The sequence below is a fragment of the Giraffa tippelskirchi genome, chromosome 2 (assembly GCF_054371585.1).
Source record: "Giraffa tippelskirchi isolate mGirTip1 chromosome 2, T2T-mGirTip1v1.2.pri, whole genome shotgun sequence".
NCBI lineage: Eukaryota > Metazoa > Chordata > Mammalia > Artiodactyla > Giraffidae > Giraffa > Giraffa tippelskirchi.
The window spans coordinates 51,134,372-51,154,876 of NC_137276.1; the positions used below are offsets into that span (position 1 = coordinate 51,134,372).

At 46.1% G+C, this 20,505-nt stretch overlaps 1 protein-coding gene across 1 annotated transcript; it reads left to right on the forward strand.

Annotated features, from left to right (window-relative positions):
* The first annotated feature begins 2,666 nt into the window (after positions 1-2,666).
* On the forward strand, positions 2,667-14,751 carry LOC145539697 (uncharacterized). Its single transcript, XM_081573691.1, has 6 exons — positions 2,667-2,835; positions 4,702-7,620; positions 8,846-8,884; positions 10,173-10,244; positions 11,690-11,767; positions 14,433-14,751. Exon 2 carries the CDS (start codon positions 5,700-5,702, stop codon positions 7,539-7,541), a length of 1,842 nt encoding a protein of 613 aa, XP_081429817.1. The 5' UTR covers positions 2,667-2,835; positions 4,702-5,699; the 3' UTR covers positions 7,542-7,620; positions 8,846-8,884; positions 10,173-10,244; positions 11,690-11,767; positions 14,433-14,751.
* The last annotated feature ends 5,754 nt before the right edge of the window (positions 14,752-20,505 follow it).

Genomic DNA, 20,505 nt, shown 5'->3' on the forward strand with positions numbered 1-20,505 from the left:
AAATGAGTACAATTATACTGTGGTTTGAACATTCATTGGCATTGCCTTTTTTTTGTATCGGAATGAAAACTGACCTTTTTCAGTCCTATGGCCACTGCTGAGTTTTCCAAATTTGCTGACATATTGAGTGCAGCATTTTAACAGCATTACCTTGTAAGGTTTTAAATAGCTCAGTGGATTTCTATCACCTCCATTAGCTTTGTTCACAGTAATGCTTCTTAAGGCCCACTTGACTTCACACTCCAAGATGTCTGACTCTAGGTGAGTGGCCACACCATCATGGTTATCTGGGTCATTAAGATCTCTTTTGCACAGTTCTTCTGTGTATTCTTGCCATCTCTTCTTACTCTGCTTCTGTTAGGTCCTTGCCATTTCTATCCTTTATTGTGCCCATCTTTGCATGAAATGTTCCCTTGGTATCTCTAATTTCCTTGAAGAGATCTCTAGACTTTCCCATTCTGTTGTTTTCCTCTATTTCACTTCCTCATTGATCACTGAGGAAGGCTTTCTTTATCTCTCTTTGCTATTCTTTGGAACTCTGCATTCAGATGGGTATATCTTTTCTTTTCTCCTTTGGCTTTAGCTTCTCTTCTTTTCTCAGCTATTTGTAACACCTCCTCAGACAGCCACTTTACCTTCTGCAGTGCTTTTTCTTAGGGATGGTTTTGGTCACCACCTCCTGTACAATGTTATGAACCTCTGTCCTTAGTTCTTCAAGCATTCTCTCTACCAGATCTAATCCCTTAAATCTATTAGTCACCTCCACTGTATAATCATAAGCAATTTGATTTAGGTCATACCTGAATTTGATTTAGGCAATCATAAGCAATTTGATTTAGGTCTAGTTGTTTTCCCTACTCTCTTCAATTTAAGCCTGAATTTTGCAATAAAGAGCTCATGATATGAGCCACAGTCAGCTCCAGTTTTTTTGTTTGTTTGTTTGCTTTTGTTTTTTACTGACTGTATAGAGCTTCTCCATCTTTGGATGCAAAGAACATAATCAATCTGATTTCAGTACTGACCATCTGGTGATATCCATTTATAGAGTAGTCTTCTAGTGTTGTTGGAAGAGGGTGTTTTCTATGACCAGTGTGTTCTCCTGGCAAAACTCTGTTAGCCTTTGCCATGCTTCATTTTGTACTCCAAGACCAAACTTGCCTGTTACTTCAGGTATCTCTTGACTTCCCAATCCCCTATGATGAAAAGGACATCTTTTTTTTTTTGGTGTTAGTTCTAGGAGGTCTTATAGGTCTTCATAGAACTGTTCAACTTCAGCTTCTTTGGCATTAGCATTTGGGGAATAGACTTGGATTACTGTGATTTTGAATGGTTTGCCTCAAAAATGAACCAAGATCATTCTGTTGTTTTTGAGATTGCATCCAAGAACTGCATTTCAGACTCTTTTGTTGACTATGAGGGCTATTCCATTTCTTCTGAGGAATTCTTGCCCACAAAAGTAGATACAATGGTCATCTGAATCATTATTGAGAAGCAAATCCCAGATATCCCATCATGTCCTATTTCTCCTAAAAATAACCTGTGTCTCTAAAAGACAGGACAGGTCACTTACTCCTAAGCAGCTGTGCCTTTCCCTCCCTCCCTTATACCTTCCCATGTTTATTGACATCACAGTACTTTTCTCTCTGGCATTTTTTGTTCATTATTTCTTACTTTATTGTCTGTCTCTCTCTCCAGTCCCACGAATGTCAGGCCCTTGAGAGCAAGGCTGCTGTCTGCTTTGTTTCCATTAAAAATCAAGGCCCTTTATAACAACTATATGGAGTAAAACCCTCAAAAACTGTGAATCACAGTATTGTACATTGGTAACCTAGGAAATATTGTATATCAAGTGATCTTAAATTAAATAAATGAATGAAAACATAAAACCTAAATACCAGAGCTCTACATAGTGCCTGGTACATGGTACATGTCAGAAGAAGAAAAAGAAGAAAAGTTGCTTCTGCCCAAGTGTTAGCTCTGCTTCCAACAGCAAACAGAATGGGAAGGACAGATGAGTGAACATATCCACTGACTTTCTTCTCGTATGGTTTTCTTTTAGATAAAAAGCCCATCTTTATGAATCAAGGAAAGTTAATTTGCCCAGGACATATATTTGACAAGGCTGGACGGTAAGTATTTAGGGTTGGGAGTCCATTTGGGCCAAGAATGTAGGAAGTCACCTCTGCTGGGCAACACATGTCTTTCTCAGGAGAGTTCAGGGCACCCTCTGCAGCTGGCCTGGTTGCTGGTCCCTCAAGGGGCTCAGAAACCCACTCAGGCTCTGCTGAGGGCAGGATCTGTAAGAAGATGTGCAACTAGGGATGGTAACTTTGTTTCAGGAAGCTTTTCCAAGGGACTCCAACATACTCTGTACATACAGAGGAGTCAGGATGGTGACACAGTACAGCCATTCCTGGTCACTTAGTTCATGGTCAGGAGTACATCTGACCCCATTCAGAACTGCTCATTGTCTGATAACCTTCATTTCAGAGGCCAATCTCATAGTGCTGGGGGATAAACTCCCCTTAACCCTACAGATTGCTCTCCAGTAACCCTGATTGGCTGATGTTCAAAGTCCTTACCATGAGAAGAACTGTGGGCTATGGACTGAGCCAAAAAACTGTCTCTTTGATCTGGTGGTTACCCTCTGCCTTTCTGTGCTTTAGGGAGGTTTTCATTGATTACAGCCTGAACAATGGTGTCAGCTTTGTAGGCGAAGACTTGAAAATTGTCAGCAAGGATTGTGTGAATGACAGGGTGGGACTGCGGGATCCTCAGTGGACTGCAGCTTGGGAAGAAGAAGTGGAAGATCCAGGCGCATCCTGGGAAGAGGAGGTGAGGGGAGCAAATTCCTCAAGAAAGGCCAAGCAAGTAGCTAATGAGACAAGCATCTCTGGCAGCACCTCACTGCCAGATAGGTGCCCTTATCCCTTCACCAGTTTGGCAAAATTCACTGTAAACTCTTCTATAAGGGCACGTAGGTTGTAGGCATCTGTCCAGGCCTTGCAGATACACTACTCTCTCTGTGAACCATGTCATTGAAGGCCCTTCAAAGGGACCAATTCCAGCTCTAAGCAGACTCCAGAAACAGTGCTGAGACTCTGCATGCCCTGAACCCACCATGCCACCTCCCCTAACTCAGAGCTTTTGGTGGGGAACTCAAGGCTCCAACCTGGATTCCAGATGAGGTGAGTTGGAGAGGGTGGGATGCTGTGTACTAGGAAAAGAGTCCAGGTACTCTGAGACCCCTCCGCTCAAATCAAGGTGCAAGGCACAAGGATCTGGAGGGTGGGAGAGCTGTGGCCATGTCCACTCAGGGTGTGTCTTCACTGCATTGGTGCAGCAGCAGACAGGGCTCTGAACCCACTCATGACCATCATAGCCCCGACCTCCCAAGACTGTTTGGTGAACACTGGTGGTCACTTTGCAGAGGTCATCAGTCTCCCTTCTGCCTTTCCTTCTTTCTCATGCTCCTCCATTGTCCCTCTCTGCTAACCGGCTCTGACCTCTGCCCTCTGTTCCTGGGGAGCTTGCAGGACTGTGGGGAGGGCAGGACTCAGCTCAGGAAGAGGAAACTGGAAACAAAGTGCTGCTCCCAGGGGTCTTCTTTTCCCAGCTCTACAACATCAAGGCCTCTTAACCTTGGGCAGCCCGACTTGGGCGACAGAGCCTGTCAGCCTGGAGTGAGGTTTCTCTGGGAGGAGGGATGCCTGTGCCTAATGCCACTGCCCCTGTGTCCAGTCCCAGCTAGTGTGGGTTCTTGTGGTGTGACAGTCCTCATTTGTCTGTCTCCGCTGCATCCTGCATATCCTCCTGTCTATCTGAGACTGAACCTCCACTTTTCCCACCAGATTCTTTCCACCTGACAGCTGTTTGTCCATAGGCGCATTGAGAAGAGAACTCTGAAGCTGCCTGTGGCTCTGGGCCCAGCACAGGGTCACCCTCAGCCTGACTGGGCCTCTCCTTTCAGCCTCCCTGTTTCCTGGGCACAGGCTCTCTCTGCCCCCTTCCCTTCTGCTTCTCTCCAGCAGAGTCATTGATGTAGGGAAGAGCTGGGCAGTGCAGGCCCATGTATGCAGCACATGTACCCTTAGTTAAGAACAACAAGAGTACAGAGATCATTCCTTAAGTTCCCATGTGGACCTGACATATACTGGACTATAACCTCTGTCTAACATGCTCAAGTACTCACATATTTCCTCACCATAGATGTGAGACTGAGGCTCTAAGACAGGGAGTAGCTTTGCCTGAGGTTGCAAAACTAGGAAATGGGGGAGAGAGGCTATGGCAAGGTGAGTTGGGTGTCCTATCTCTGCTCTTGCACCCCCACTCTCAGGGGCCCTGCAGCCTCCCTCTTACTCATCTGTGTATTGTAGTTTTTTGTGGTCCTCACAAAATTCTAGTGCTCTCAACCAAAGCAGGTAGTGAGGGCTGGACTGTCACTCCTTGGAGGACTGGGCTCCCTTGACAGGGCTCTGGGGAGAGCCTCTGAGCAGGCCAGTGGTAGGGTATTTAGTCAAGGGCTGCACAGTGGTTCTCTGGGTACCAGCCATGATCTCCTAGCCCCACTCTGGTCCCTGTAGATGAAGCAACCTCAGGAGAAGGAGACTTGTGAAGTCTAGTGTGGGAAGTGCATATTGGGTACACAGGAATAAGTCACCCAAGTCAACCCCTGGTCTTTGGCATGTGTGCTCTCTACAGTATGAGCCTCCAGAGACTACAACAACTGTCCCAACAACTACCACGACAACCACAAAGCCTACCACTGTCACAACGATGCGGACAACTACAACTACAATGCCTACCACAGTCATGACAACAACACCAACAACCAGAAGGACAACACAGAAGACCACCACAATGCCTACCACAGCCAGGACGACAACAACAACGACAACAACACGGAAGACCACAACTCCTACCACAGTCAGGACGACGACGACAACAACAACAACAACAACAACAACACGGAAGACCACAACTCCTACCACAGTCAGGACGACGACGACAACAACAACAACAACAACACGGAAGACCACAACTCCTACCACAGTCAGGACGACGACAACAACAACAACACGGAAGACCACAACGCCTACCACAGTCAGGACGACGACAACAACAACAACAACACGGAAGACCACAACGCCTACCACAGTCAGGACGACAACAACACGGAAGACCACAACGCCTACCACAGTCAGGACAACAACAACAACAACAACGCGGAAGACCACAACGCCTACCACAGTCAGGACAACAACAACAACAACAACACGGAAGACCACAACGCCTACCACAGTCAGGACAACAACAACAACCACAACACGGAAGACCACAACGCCTACCACAGTCAGGACAACAACAACAACAACAACACGGAAGACCACAACGCCTACCACAGTCAGGACAACAACAACAACAAGGACAACATGGACAACCACAAGGCCTACCACAGTTAGGACAACAACAACAACAAGAAAAACAACAACAACAACCACAACACGGAGGACCACAAGGCCTACTACAGTCAGGACGACAACAACAACAACAACACGGAGTACCACAACGCCTACCACAGTCAGGACGACAACAACAACAACAACACGGAGGACCACAAGGCCTACCACAGTCAGGACGACAACGACAACAACAACACGGAGGACCACAACGCCTACCACAGTCAGGACAACAACAACATGGAAGCCCATAAGGCCTATCCCAGTCTGGACAACAAGAACAACAACACCATGGAGGCCCATAAGGCCTATCCCAGTCTGGACAACAACAACAACAACAACATGGAAGCCCATAAGGCCTATCACGGTCTGGACAACAACACCATGGAGGCCCATAAGGCCTATCACGGTCTGGACAACAACACCATGGAGGCCCATAAGGCCTATCCCAGTCTGGACAACAACAACAACAACAACATGGAAGCCCATAAGGCCTATCACGGTCTGGACAACAACACCATGGAGGCCCATAAGGCCTATCACGGTCTGGACAACAACACCATGGAGGCCCATAAGGCCTATCACGGTCTGGACAACAACACCATGGAGGCCCATAAGGCCTATCACGGTCTGGACAACAACACCATGGAGGCCCATAAGGCCTATCACGGTCTGGACAACAACACCATGGAGGCCCATAAGGCCTATCACGGTCTGGACAACAACACCATGGAGGCCCATAAGGCCTATCACGGTCTGGACAACAACACCATGGAGGCCCATAAGGCCTATCACAGTCAGGACAACAACAACATGGAGGCCCATAAGGCCTATCCCAGTCTGGACAACAACAACAACAACAACAACAACAACAACATGGAGGCCTATAAGGCCTATCACAGTCAGAACAACAACAACATGGAGGCCCATAAGGCCTATCCCAGTCTGGACAACAACAACAACAACAACACGGAGGACCACAACGCCTACCACAGTCAGGACGACGACAACAACAAGGACAACAACAACAACACGGAAGACCACAACGCCTACCACAGTCAGGACAACAACAACAAGGACAACAACAACACGGAAGACCACAACGCCTACCACAGTCAGGACAACAACGACAACAAGGACAACAACAACAACAACACGGAAGACCACAACGCCTACCACAGTCAGGACAACAACAACAACAAGGACGACAACAACAACAACACGGAAGACCACAACGCCTACCACAGTCAGGACGACAACAACAACAACAAGGACGACAACAACAACAACACGGAAGACCACAACGCCTACCACAGTCAGGACAACAACAACAACAAGGACAACAACAACAACAACACGGAAGACCACAACGCCTACCACAGTCAGGACAACAACAACAACAAGGACGACAACAACAACAACACGGAAGACCACAACGCCTACCACAGTCAGGACAACAACAACAACAAGGACGACAACAACAACAACACGGAAGACCACAACGCCTACCACAGTCAGGACAACAACAACAACAAGGACGACAACAACAACAACTCGGAAGACCACAACGCCTACCACAGTCAGGACAACAACAACAACAAGGACAACAACAACAACAACACGGAAGACCACAACGCCTACCACAGTCAGGACAACAACAACAACAAGGACAACAACAACAACAACTCGGAAGACCACAATGCCTACCACAGTCAGGACAACAACAACAACAAGGACAACAACAACACGGAAGACCACAACGCCTACCACAGTCAGGACAACAACAACAACAAGGACAACAACAACAACAACACGGAAGACCACAATGCCTACCACAGTCAGGACAACAACAATGACAACGACAACAACAAGGAAAACAACGACAAGGACAACAATGCCTACCACTGTCAGGACAAGCAGGACAACGACAACAACAACGATGATGACAACAACCACAATGACAACATTGGCCACAACAACGACCACAACAGCCACAACAATGACAGCGACGACAATCCCTACCACTTTCACAAAGACAACAACCTCTGTGACTACAGTTCCCCAGAGACCGGTTCCCAGTAATCCTGTCTTGTATGCTACATTCATCCCCTCACTGATTGTGATCCCGTTGGTGTTTATCTGTATCTGCTGCTACAAGAAGGTGAGTGACCCCTACCCGAACAGCCCCTGTCCAGCCCTCCCCAACCCCTTGAGAAACCAGGCACATGTCTGCCCCATGATGCTGCTCTTTGGCAGGTTCCCATCAACTCTGAGGCCCTCACACCAGCAAACAAGGCGCAGACTCTGTCTTTCCATATCTGGACATAGACACAGCCTGGGCATCTAGGGGGCTGCCTGCCTCATGCTTTCACATTCAAAGGGAAGGGATCTGTGGGCTGTCCCAGCCCTGGGGAGAAGGGACATTGGACCCTCTGAGACCAAGGCTATCCTACAGCAGTCAAGATTCTGAAGGACTCAGGTGTACCAAAGCCCCTGAAGTTTTTGCTGTTGGGGGAAGGAGAGGAGTCTGCAGGAGTGGCTGTGCCTTTGAAAACAGAATGGATCCCTGCCCATCTCTGGTGCTTTCTGTCACTCTTTGATCAGTCTTCACTAAGTCACCAGGATGTGCAGGGCCCTGTGCTGGGCATAGAGGGGCAGAAATGAAGCACCCACCACCCTTGCCCACAGGACCTCACTGTCTGGTGTCACATCTGACATTAGTACCTGGGTGGGGGGAAGGACATTGAGGGTCAATGTCACCTTCAGAGGGTATGGCAGATGCCCTGGTAATGAAAAGAATAGAGACTGGCTCTGGGGAAGGAGGGGAGACAGAGGGGGTGGCCAGCTGGGTTTGCAAGAACACAGGGCAGAGCTGAGTGAAGAAGAGGAAAAAGCAGAGCTGAGAAAGGACAAGCAAATCAGCATAGAAACCAGGAGATTAGGTTTCTGCAAAGAGCAAGAAGTAAGGAGAGAAAGCTTGGTGAGATGGAAGTGGACCATCATCCCTGAGGGCTGTTAAGCTGGGGGCGGGCTCAGGAGGATGAGGGATGGGGAAGAATGTGGGGAGTGTCTTTTTGTCTTCATATGATGTCAGGGCTGCTGATGAAAACTTCCCATTGGGGTCTCTACCAGGGACAAGGGGTTTTAGACTGCCCACCTCCTCCTTGAGTCTACACAGAGGTATGAATTCCCATTGAAAATGAAGGAGTCTGAGGCGCAGGAAGGTGGAACTTGTTGGCCAAGTCACTCAGGCAACATAGGCTGTAACCCCCAAACCCATGTTTTGACCCCTTACTGCTGCAAAAGAGGATGCCTTCCTGTCTGCATAGCTGAGCGACAGTCCTTCATGCCCGGTCCACACTAAAGATGTCTCTTTAACATCTTAGGTCATCAAGGAGCCACCATCAGCCCAAAGACCAGAAAAGGTAAGTGATGTGTTTGGTTCAAATGTTGTCAGCATGCCAGCTTCACACACTGCTCTGTGCAGAGAGGCCCCTGCTGCCTATGGTGAAATGTCCTCTTGCAATCCTCTAATTCCCACCTACCTGGGCAGAGAGAAATGGCAGAAAGAAGAGGGTGACAGAAGAAAGGGAAGGACCCTAGAGAGGATGTGAGACTCATAAATGTCACCCAGACAACACTGTTCCCCAACCCCCAACACAGCTTGATCCAGGGCCTTTAGCACTGAATTCAACAATGTGGGGTAGCCTGTCTCAGGAACAGCTATATTCTCTCCTGATATCAATGGGCTTTTTGAAATTTCCAAAGGACTGTTTGTAAGATGGTCCTTTCTAGGACTCAGGTAAGTTTTGGAAAAGGATCCTCAGGTTTCAGGGACTTGGTCCCCTTCCCTGGGCTCTGATGTATGTTGGGCTTTGTTTCCTTGTTCTTCATCCCTGGCTCATTTCAGGGTGAGTGTCTTGGTGGGGTTGGCTTTTGGGGACGGGGGCCTTAGGAGAGGGGAGGGAATCTTACCAAACATTGAGACGTGAGCCCAGATGAGCACAGGGACAAAGGGTCAGGAGAGGATGCTGTGCCAGACTCAGGGTGAGGACTCAAACCAGGGCCCATAAGAAGCAGTTAGAGCAAGGGGCTCATGTCCCAAGTCAGGGAAACCTGGGTCTGAGATCTACTGGCAAACGAGGTCTCTGCCAGGGCTGGCATCAACACTGGCTGCAGTGTGGGGCCTGGGGAGGCTGGATCTGCCAGAGGTGGGTGAATGTAGCCCTGTCACCTGCTAACGCTACACCCTGGACAGCCTCCATCACATGGCACAGCCTCACCCAGCTTCTCCTATAAGGGCGGCCTCTGGGAACAAGGGAACAGGATAGTTTGCTGATCTTTGGAGAAGAGCCATCTTCATAAAATAAATGGGCTTGGTGTGTTTTTACATGGAGACCACTGTCTTACTGTGCCAGGTGCTGATCATTGCTCCTTGATTCTCCAACAAACATTTGCTGAGTGGCCAGTACTTGACCAGAGAAGGCAATGGCAACCCACTCCAGTACACTTGCCTGGAAAATCCTAGGGACGGGGAAGCCTGGTGGGCTGCCATCTATGGGGTCACACAGAGTCGGACATGACTGAAGTGACTTAGCAGCAGCAGCAGCAGCAGCAGTGGTACCTGACAGGTGCCAGAGCAACAGATGTCATGTGTCTGCATCCAGGAGCTGTCAGATGAGAAAGCTGACAGTTATTTTCTCTTTCCCACAGCCATGCCCTGTACAGACCACAGTGATTGTCTCCTGCTGTGAGTGCCAAGAAAACACAATAAGTCAGATGGAGGTGAGAAATGCCCATAGGAAGGGAAGAATGATCCCCCTCAAGGCTAGAGGTTTGGAGGAGCAGGGGGGCCAGATCAATCCACATGGACTTGGGTCTAAAATATCTGGGTTGGATGGAGATGAGCTTTATGGGCTCTGGTCTCCCACCACTTGGTGACAGAGCAAATCCAGAAGCTCTTCCCACCCTAGTGGCTCAGGGTGAGACAAAGAGTTGAATGTTCAGGCACTCACTGCCGCCAGCTGCCCCAGCACCGGGGTCTTCCCCTTGAACAGGACCAGGATTCTGGATGGTGGTGGCTGACTCATAGCTGGTCAATTCCTAGTTCTCACAGAGATTGTCATCAGCTCTGACAACGTCCTGAATTTCACCAGAGAGTGATCGGATAAGTGAAAAGAAACAATGACAAAGAGCCACATACAAGTCAGGAAAAAAAAGCAAAAGAAAAAGAAACTTTTGAGCCAAGATCCTACCACCATTAAAATACCCATTAAAATAGCTGTGGGAAGTGCCCACCGCTCCTGTCTGCTCAGTGAGAGAGGCAAAGAGCTCACTGCATATTCTTGTAGCACCTGAGATGGGGTGACAGGAAGAAGGAGAGAACCTGAGGACACTTCCTTCCCCTGGGTGACTGAGATCCCCACTGGCAGAGGCTGAGAGATGACAGGGAGGGCCCAAGGTGGCAGGTGTGAGGAAGAAAGAACCACGATCTCTGGGTTCAGTTTTGCCCTCCTCCTCCTGGTCCTGCCTCTCTCCCTGTGGGATCCATTGCTTCCTTCTGGGAGCTTCAAATGGCAGCTGGAAGGCCAGCCCCATGTCTCCCCTGACAGTCACTGTAGGGGCCCAGGAAAGCCACAGCTCACCTTCCAGGAGGGAGGAAGCCACCAGCCAGGGACTTATTCCCATTCAGAGGACTGGCTCCGCATCCTCTCCACACCAGGTCCACTTTCTTGCCTGTTCTTAGTTTTCCTCATCTTTCTCTTTCTCCCCAGTGTCGGGACCCTTGCCCCTGAGCAGGGAGTGGGTCTCTTCCCTGCCTTCTCCCTTTGTGTTCCCAAATGCAGACCCTCTTCCCCTTCCTTCAATCTCCTGCTTGGTCTCCATGCCCACCCCATGTTTCGCCTTGAAGACCTCTCCTTGGCTACTGTATACTTCCTCCAACCTCTGACGTTTGTTTTCTTTTTTTTCCCAAAAGCAGCCCCAACATCTCCTCTTACACCAAAAGCACTGATTTGTTCCAAAATCCAATACAGTCTGTGACCCACAGAGTCTGTCTCCCAACAAACACAAAAGGTTTTCCAGCCCCCTGCCCCAGGTGAAGCCTGCAGTGCTGCCTCAGCCAGTGTGTGGGGACACAGCCCTGGGGACTTGTGGGAGATGGAGGTGATGCTGCTCATCTGGAGGCAGCGTCTGCCTGTAGCTTCCTCACAACCACATCTGCTTTTCAGGGAAAACTGGATGTTTTTTATAACTTTCTTCAGCGCTGCAGCCTGGTGCCATTGATGTGGTGTCCAACCAGAGACTTGGTAAGCAGGACACAGGGATGCTGTCTGTGGGCTGGGGTCTTGGTTTTGCCCTTGAAAATTGTTCCCTGGGACTGTGCGTCAGGGAATCCTGTCCCAGCGTCTGCTGAGAGGAACACCCAAGATGTAGAGACCTGGAGGTCATGAGCCTCCAGATGATTCTTCACATGGCACCCAAGCATTTCCCCTGCATCCTCATCAAGGATATTAGAGCCGTTGTTCTCCAGAACAACGCCCAGAACTTCTAATCCTAAGTAAAAAGGGCTGAGAGGCCTATTGGCCTTCCATCCACTGCCCCTCCCCACTACCTACCCACCCCTGTGGGACTGCTGGCTGCACCCCACCCGTCAGACCCTCCTGGGCTGGTCGCTCAGGTACCAGGAGTGGTGGAGGACATAGTGACATCCCCTCCCAAATGTTGTCTGGCCAACACTGACTGCATTTACCAGGTTGTAAAGATGCCCTCTTTGCGTCAGTGTCTGTGACAATGGGGAGAAGCCAAATCGTTCCAGTTGTCATCCTTCAAAATTAATAATAATGATGGATAATTTTGTTGCATCTTTTCTGTGGGTCAGTTGCTAGACCAAGAGTGTTTTCACTGCTTTAATCCTCCCAGTAACTGTACAGGTAGATACTACTATTACCCCAGCTTTACCAAGGGGGTACTGACCCATAGAGAGGTTGAGTGACTTGACCCAGGTCACAGAGGCTGGGAGAGGCATGGCTAGACTTGAATTCTTAGCCTGGCCATTCTCACTACTCTGCCCATCTTTCAGTTCAGTACTCTTGGCCTCATGATGGTTACCCTCAAACCACCAGAGAGCTGCCCTCCTCAGGCCTCCAGATTCAAAGAGATACTGCTCCTGGTTCACCTGGGAAGCACCTGGGCATCACATTTTTGGGTGTTCTCATGCACAGACCGTTTGTACAGACTGGGCCAGGGGTCTGGAGGATATTCTGTTTCTAGGGTTGTAGTTAGGGTTGCACTGATTATATACACTGAATCAGGCAAACACTGGCTGTTGGTGGCTGGTCAGGTGGGTGTTTAGAAGCTCTGGACAGGCCTGAAAGCCTCTGGACGCTGTTGAGGACACACCTGAGGCATGCTCACACCCAACAGAGACGTTTTCTGGTGACAGAGGTGTCAGGGTGCAGCTGGGCTCCTGGCTGTGGATCAGAATAGAGCTCTCAGTCCCAGCATTGCTTACACAGAAGCTCCATTCTCCACGTATCTCTTGATAGCTCTCTGGAGACTTGAAAATCATGAATATATCAGTGAGTGCCTGCTTGGCCAGTTCAGAATCTGTGACACGGTGACATGTCACAGGCTAAGAAATAATTGATAAAAAGGAGATGGTGAAGTGAAAATTCAAAGTCCATCCTAACAGAGGAAATATCCAGTACTTTTGCCCTAGGGCTGTTAGGCTTGGAGAATCAAAAGGCTGGAAATTGAGTACTGTCCTCATCTATCCAATGGTCAAGATATTCCGAGGTTACCAGTGTCACCCTATGGTGTGTAGGGGTCAGATGAGCACCAGCAGATCAGAGTGTCACAGGAGCACCAAATCCAGACTGCATGTGGTCCACACACACACTGAGTCCTCTGGTGGTGAATGAATGAATGGAAAATGAATGAATGGACACTTCTAGTCACATGTATTTCTGTGTAGATGCTTTTGGTCATTTCTCTGAAACAAGGAAGCATTTTGAATCTGATGATATAAGGCCCAGAAATCTGCATTGAGGGGTACTGTGCAAGAATGTGGACAGATCCCTTTGCCATTTTCAGGAGTGATTGTAGGAACGTACTGGCTTCAACCTGTTACCAAGTCTATGATCTTGACCTACTTTCTTGAACACTCTAATCCTAACATTTTTATCTCAAAATCAGGGATAAAATAATAAAATACCACTGAACTTATAATGCAATTATTAAGAATGCTAGGTTACTTTTTTGTTGAGGATAAGGGAGTGTCCAGATGAGTCCAAACAGTCCAGAGTCCAGAGGTCCTGGAGTCCCATTGGCAAATCCAATCCAGAGATGCCCAGAGACACTGTCAGCTAATCAGTGTGCTCAGGCCACCCTCCTTGTCACATCCAGGACTCTCAGCTGGGGACTAGTGGGAGATGACAGAAAAGCCAGGGACAGCTGGTACTGCATACAGATTATGCTGCCCCAAAGGGTGCCCAGAACGGAAGTCCTATACGTGGTGCTGCCTCAACAGCCCATCCCCCATCTAATGGCACCATCGCCTGCCCTTGCCCTGTCGGTCCAGAGCCCAGGTTGAGAGTTGAGATGAGGACTCGTCCTTTCGACACACACTCACCAAGAGAGCCTGGGCAGTGCTTGGGCTGCTGTGACAATCAGTGGCAATCCCAGTGCAAAGGTGACCAGACAAGTTCAACACTAGAGCAAAGGGAGTCCAGAGTCAGAACAACAGGGCTCGCTGGGGAAGGAAGGGCATACGTCCAGGGCCTGAACAGAGTCTAGAAATAGGCATCCAGACTTCAGGCCAACACCCAGGAAGAAGAATAGCATCAGCAAAAGCTCACCCTGGGGATCCTGACAGGTACTGAGTCTGATCCCCTTGAGCCAAGGAAACCGCAGCCTTCTGCTCTGATTCCAAGGCTTCTCAGTGACCCTCTCTCTCTCCTCTTCTTCACACAGGGAAGACGCCCCAACTTCGCCTTAATGAATCCTCACTGCGCACCAATGCTCTGTGGCCCAAAGATCTGCCCTCAACCCAAGCAGGAGTGTTTCCCCCTAAATAGCTGTAGCTCTCACTGGCAACATCACCAACCCATATGCACTCAGTCATTCTCCAGATTCCTGCCGCTGAGCCCTCCCACTGCCCAGAAGCTCTGCAGAAGTCCCTTGTCACTCCCAGCCCCATAGCCCAATGTCTAAAGCACCAAAAACACAAACAGTTAAGAACCCCTTTTGTACCAAATTAAACATATATATTGTGTTTTGGATTACAGTCAAATGGAGTTGGAATTTGTTGCTGTTCAGCCAGAGAGTTTCTTACCTGGTGAGCACTGCTTCTCTCTATGAGACAACTGTACTACTCCTACCAGGACAAAGCACCCTGGTGTTCTGTGGATGTGGACATGATGAGTTCCATTCCCCACAGACGGGTCTCCATCTGTCACCAAGGGTTGAGACACATGGGGTGTTAGCCAAAATATGCTCTTTCAAGAAAGCCCAAAATATCTTTGATATGTGAATACAATCTGTGTCCATTACTCACTTGCTGTTATTTAATCTCCTGGGCAAGTTACTTAATCTCACTGTGCTTCAATTTCCTCACTGAAAGGATGTGGATAGTGGTGTCTCCTCTAAAAGAAGCCACAAGGGTGACAGTAACTGCTGCAACATGCTCATCACAGGGCCCTGTCACTTGTAAAGACTCAGGGGCCCAGTCTTTAAGGTCTTCTCCCCTGCCCCAGGGAAGAAGACGATGATGAGCTCAGAGACATCAAAAAGCATGTAGTGAGTGAAAAGATGTTAGAAAAAATCATGACCTGGGCTTTTAACTCTGGGTATCATGACAAGGGGTTGGCACACATGAGAATTCTCTGAAAACTGTTGACCACATATAGGTTAATATTTAAGGCCACCACGCATGTAATCTCCAAGATACCATCAGAAAAGGTCCTTATACCTACTATGTCCTTCACAAATGTGAGTTCCCTTCCTGTACCTTTATTTTTCTCATAATGTTAATTCCCAGTTCCCAGCTTCCCATCAGCTCCTCTGATGGCACAGACAGACCTCCCAATTTTCCAGATCCCTTTTGAAGAAGCCTTTGAAGACATGATCAGGTTTCGTTGCATACTTACATGCTAGAGGACTATCAGTAGACAAGAATTCATTGTGAAGATCACACAACATATTTATGAAGATGAATCAACACCCTGGACCAAAGAGTCCAAGATGAGTAGAAGTGGCTACTACCTCAAATGTACACATACCAGTGCAACAAATAAGGAACCATTAAGAATCAAGTAAATATGAGATGATGAAAAGAAGTGAATAAAACTCTCTAAAGAAATAGAGATCTATGAACTCTCTTATAAAGAATTCAGTCCTCTTAAAGCAGTTTAGTGAAATGCAAGAAACATGGACAGACAACTACATGAAATTCAGGGGGAAGATGAATCAACAAAATGAGAAGTTCAATAGAGAAACAAAACTATCAAGAGACCAACTGGCAACTAGAGCTGAAAAATACCATGACTGTTTTTGTTGTTGTTCAGTCACTAAGTCTTGTCCAACTCTTTGCAACCCCATGGACCGTAGCATTCCAGGCTCTTCTGTCTTTGCTATCTCCTGGAGTTTGCTCATATTCATGTTCATTGAGTCAGTGATGCCATCTAACCATCTCATCTTCTGCCACCCTCTTCTCCTTTTGCCTTCCGTCTTTCCCAGCATCAGGGTCTTTTCCAATGAGTAGGCTCTTTGCATCAGGTGGCCAAAGTGTTGGAGTTTCAACTTCAGCATCAGTCCTTCCAGTGAATATTCAGGGTTGATTTCCTTTAGGATTGACTGGTTTGATCTCTTTGCTGTCCAAGGGACTCTCAAGAGTCTTCTACGCCTACCTCTACAGTACAGGAAATCCAAGTAGAAGGGGAACCAATAGACAGTACCTATCACTGTAGCACTGAGTACAGATGACCACAAAAAGAGGCTAAGGGAACATATTCATGCAACTCTGCCCCCCTAAATTGTCCTCTCTCCCCTCAATTCTCTTTGAGAAAAGAAGTTTTTGTGTCATGTGGCCAGCAGTGGTCTGGAGCTAGCTCAGGGCCTTGTAAGATTTTCAGGAATTTTGTGAGCCAGCTATTTTAACACAGCCATTATAGAAAGCCATATTAAGTAAGCTATTAATACATTATATATTTTTAAAAGGCAATAAATACCCCCAAACTCAGAACTTCCTTATTCTTTTACTAGTTTTGGCTATTGAATATCTTACTGCAGATGGAACTGCATCTGTGGTTGTGTATGGTAGTTCTGGTGCCCTGCTCCTGTGCATTTCTGCCCATCTCCGCATCTAATGACATCAGGAGAGAGAACCATAAACCCTGACAGGGAGACATTCATCCCTGTCCTTCCCTGATCAGCTCCACCAGCAAGTTCTTGAAGCTCACAGATCCATGTTCAAGTGTCTCCTCAGCTTGTGAGATTTGCCAGACCACACTCCACTGAGTGTTCTGAGTTTTATCATTAAGAAATACGTGTCCTGAGCCCAGGAGGACCACAAGGAGTGGGCAGCTCCACTCCTTCCTCACAGGAACATCATTTGGGTTCAACTCAGCTTCTTACTCTTGCCCTGCCTCGCCCCACCTGTAAAAGGCATCATAGCTATCTGCCCTCCTGCTCACTATCTGGGCAAAAGGAGTCTGTGACATGTGTTTTGCATATGTCACCTCCTTCCATCTTCCATATACCTGGAGAGTCATCACAGATGAGGAGGATCCAGGTTCTGCAATACTAAACATCCTGTCCAATGTCCTCCTACAAGGATGAGGCACAGGATACACATACCACATTATGATCCCCAATTCCTCTCAGATGACCTCTGTGGATGTGTGAGGTTATCTCTGGGTCACTCCTGGCCCTGGACAGTAAGTTCTGGGTCAGGGGCCACACGCACAGCCACTCAGCCCTGCCTCTGTCCCCACTTCCTACATGGACCTGCCAATGCCTTTTGTAACTGGAGGATGGTTCCCTGTCCAGATGATCATCGGGCAAAGCAGAGCTGCCCCCTCCTCTTTCTCCTACCAAAGACACCAGCGGTTCTGACAGTGAGTGGATCTATGCAGCCCTTGTTGTTTTGCTCCCATCCAGTGTTAGAGGAACTTTGCTGAACTCCATGCCCCTCAATAGCCTCAGTTCATTTTGGTCTCCTGTTTCCTGATACTATTTACTCCTGTTGCTTTATTGTATGCGTCCTGAGAAGGAGATCTTCTTGTTTTCCTTGTGTCTTTCAGTCTGAGCTCAGCAAGACAGCCCTCTGAGCCACATTGACATCCTTTAGTACCACCCATTGTCTTCCTGTTGAAAGAACCTGATTTCAATCCCCGATAATCCAACCTTTTCGCAGTCCTTAGATCACGGGCTCCTGGAGTAATGATCTTGGCAGCCTTCTGAAACTGAGCTCCCCAAGTCAGCAGTATTGAGGGGTACATTTTCATGGACCCCACTAGTAAATGAACTTGACTTAATAGTTAAAGAAGAGTTCAATGAAGTTGTTTTTTAATTCTAGGTACTTTTTAAAGGAAAAACATCTAATATATAAGAACATTAAAAAGTTGATTATAAAGGAATATGCCACGATGCTGGGCAAACCAAAAGAAGGCTGGAGTCTTCAAGAACAGCAATGAAAACCAGTATGAGGGTTAAAGAGGGCAAGTTCCTGATGGTAAAATTTTATTTCTTAGAAAGCTACATTATTGTTTAACTGGCATGCACTTACAAAAGAAAAATTATAACTGATAAAGAGAAATTGTCAAATCCACTTTATACTGAGAAACTGGAACAACTGTCTGTTAAAAAGACAAAATATTACTTAAACTGTAGAAGGCTTGAAGAGCACAATAAACTTAGAATAATGGGATTTATAATGTAATAATATACATAATTTGATAATAAGGAATCTTCCATTCAGTCATGTATCAAAATAAGCCCAAATAAAGTGAAAGAAATGGGGACTTCCCTGGTGGTCCGGTGGTTAAGACTCTGTGCTTCCAAGGGATGGGGTGCAGGTTCCACTCCCGGTCAGAGAATGAAGAGCCCACATGCCACATGGAGTGGCCAAAAAAAATTAAAAGTAAAAGAAATAATCAAAAGACCATATTCTCTGATTACAATGCAATCGGTTTGGAAATTGATGATAAAAAGAAAGTTTGAAAGAATGCATACAATCAAAAAATTTAAATCATACATGTAAATAATTATGAATCAAAGGACAGATCAAAACTAAAATTAAAATATTCTTAAAATCAAATGATAGTAATTATTACTTATAAAAACCTATGAGATATAGTGAAAGAAAAATTTGAAGAAATATTTGAGGCCCAAACAGAAAAGGTGAAATATGAAAATCAGTAAGAAAATAATTGAATGAAACATATTAGAAAAAGAATTGCAAAATACTCAAAGAAAGTGAAAGGGACAAGATTTGAAAGAACAAATAAATCAAATGAAAAACTAAAATTTGGTAGGGAGTAATAATGAAAACTTAATTTGTTTGAGAAGTTTATAATTATAGATACTGCACTAATGAAATTGATCATAGAACATGGCAGTGTTTCCTAACCTTTTTTAAAAAAATTTTATTTTATATTGGAGTATAGCTGATTAACAATGTTGTGTAAGTTTCAGGTGTATAGCAAAGTGATTCAGTTATAATGTATTCTTTTTCAAGTTCTTTTCTCATTTAAGTTATTACAGAATATTGAGCCAAGTTCCTGTGTTATACAGGAGTTTTTTAAACTATCTTTTTCCTTATAGCCCCCTCATGAAATTTTAGTACCATTGATATACTATTTATCTCTTTACGTATACTTTCCTTCATACTTCCAAAAAGTGAAACAAGATTTCACCTCCTTGGGGCCATATTCTCCCTGTTATGAATACATAGAATAAGAAAAGACATAATTAAGTTCTAATAGAAATTATAAAGTATAATTACAGATAGAAACATAAAAATTAAACATTCTGAAAACTTTATACCAAAATATGTGAATAGATAATCAAATTCCAAGAAAAATATGATATTTGAAATGACTGATAAAATACACAGAAGCACTCAATAATCCAGTGTCTTAGTCTGCTTGGGCTGTCACACAAATACCACAGACTGGGTGACTGAAACAATGGAGATTTGTTTTTCCCAGAGTTCTGGAGGCTGGACATCTAAGATCAAGGTGTCAGCAGGATTGGGTTCTGATGGGACCACTCTTCTTGTACTGAGGCCACCTTCCTGCGATGTTCCCCACAGCCTTTTCACTGTGACTGTGTGAAGAAATAGATGTGGTGACCCTTCCTCTTCTCATGAAGACCACAGATCTATAGCATTAGGGCCCAACCCTTCTGATCTCATTTAACCTGAATCATGTCCCTAAAGCCCCTGTGTCCAAAAGCAGTCACATTAAGGATTAGGACTCAATATATTAATTTGGGAGGAGGGGCACAATTCAATGCATAGCACTTGGTAAATATTTTTAAAAGTTATATCAGTGGTTTAATTTCTCCCCCTCACACACAAAATCACCAGGTAGAGAAGATATCATACAAAATATAAGCAACAGACTCACAGACATAGAAAACAGACCTATGTTGCCAAAGGGGACAAGAAGGGAAGGAGTGACAAATTACAAGCATGGGATTAACAAATGCAAAAGACTATGCATATACAGACAAGCAACAAGAATTTACTGTATAGAACAAGGGATTATATTCAATATCTTTAATAACTTGTAATAGAATATAATCTGAAAAATAGAACTATATGACTTTGCCGTATACTGAAACTAATACTGTATTGTAAATGAATACTCCTCAATTTTTTTAAGATATTGAATAAACAAGAAAAAATATATAAAAATTTGACAATACCAAATGTCGTGAAGAATGTGAAACAAGTAAAACCTAATTATGATGTCAGGAGTATACCACATCTCATCAATTCCAAATATCATATTATATATTTAAGATGTTCCATTATTTTAAA

Excerpts from the sequence above, each read along its gene's own strand:
- LOC145539697 (XM_081573691.1), top strand. The coding sequence starts at position 5,700 with ATGGAAGCCCATAAGGCCTATCCCAGTCTGGACAACAAGAACAACAAC.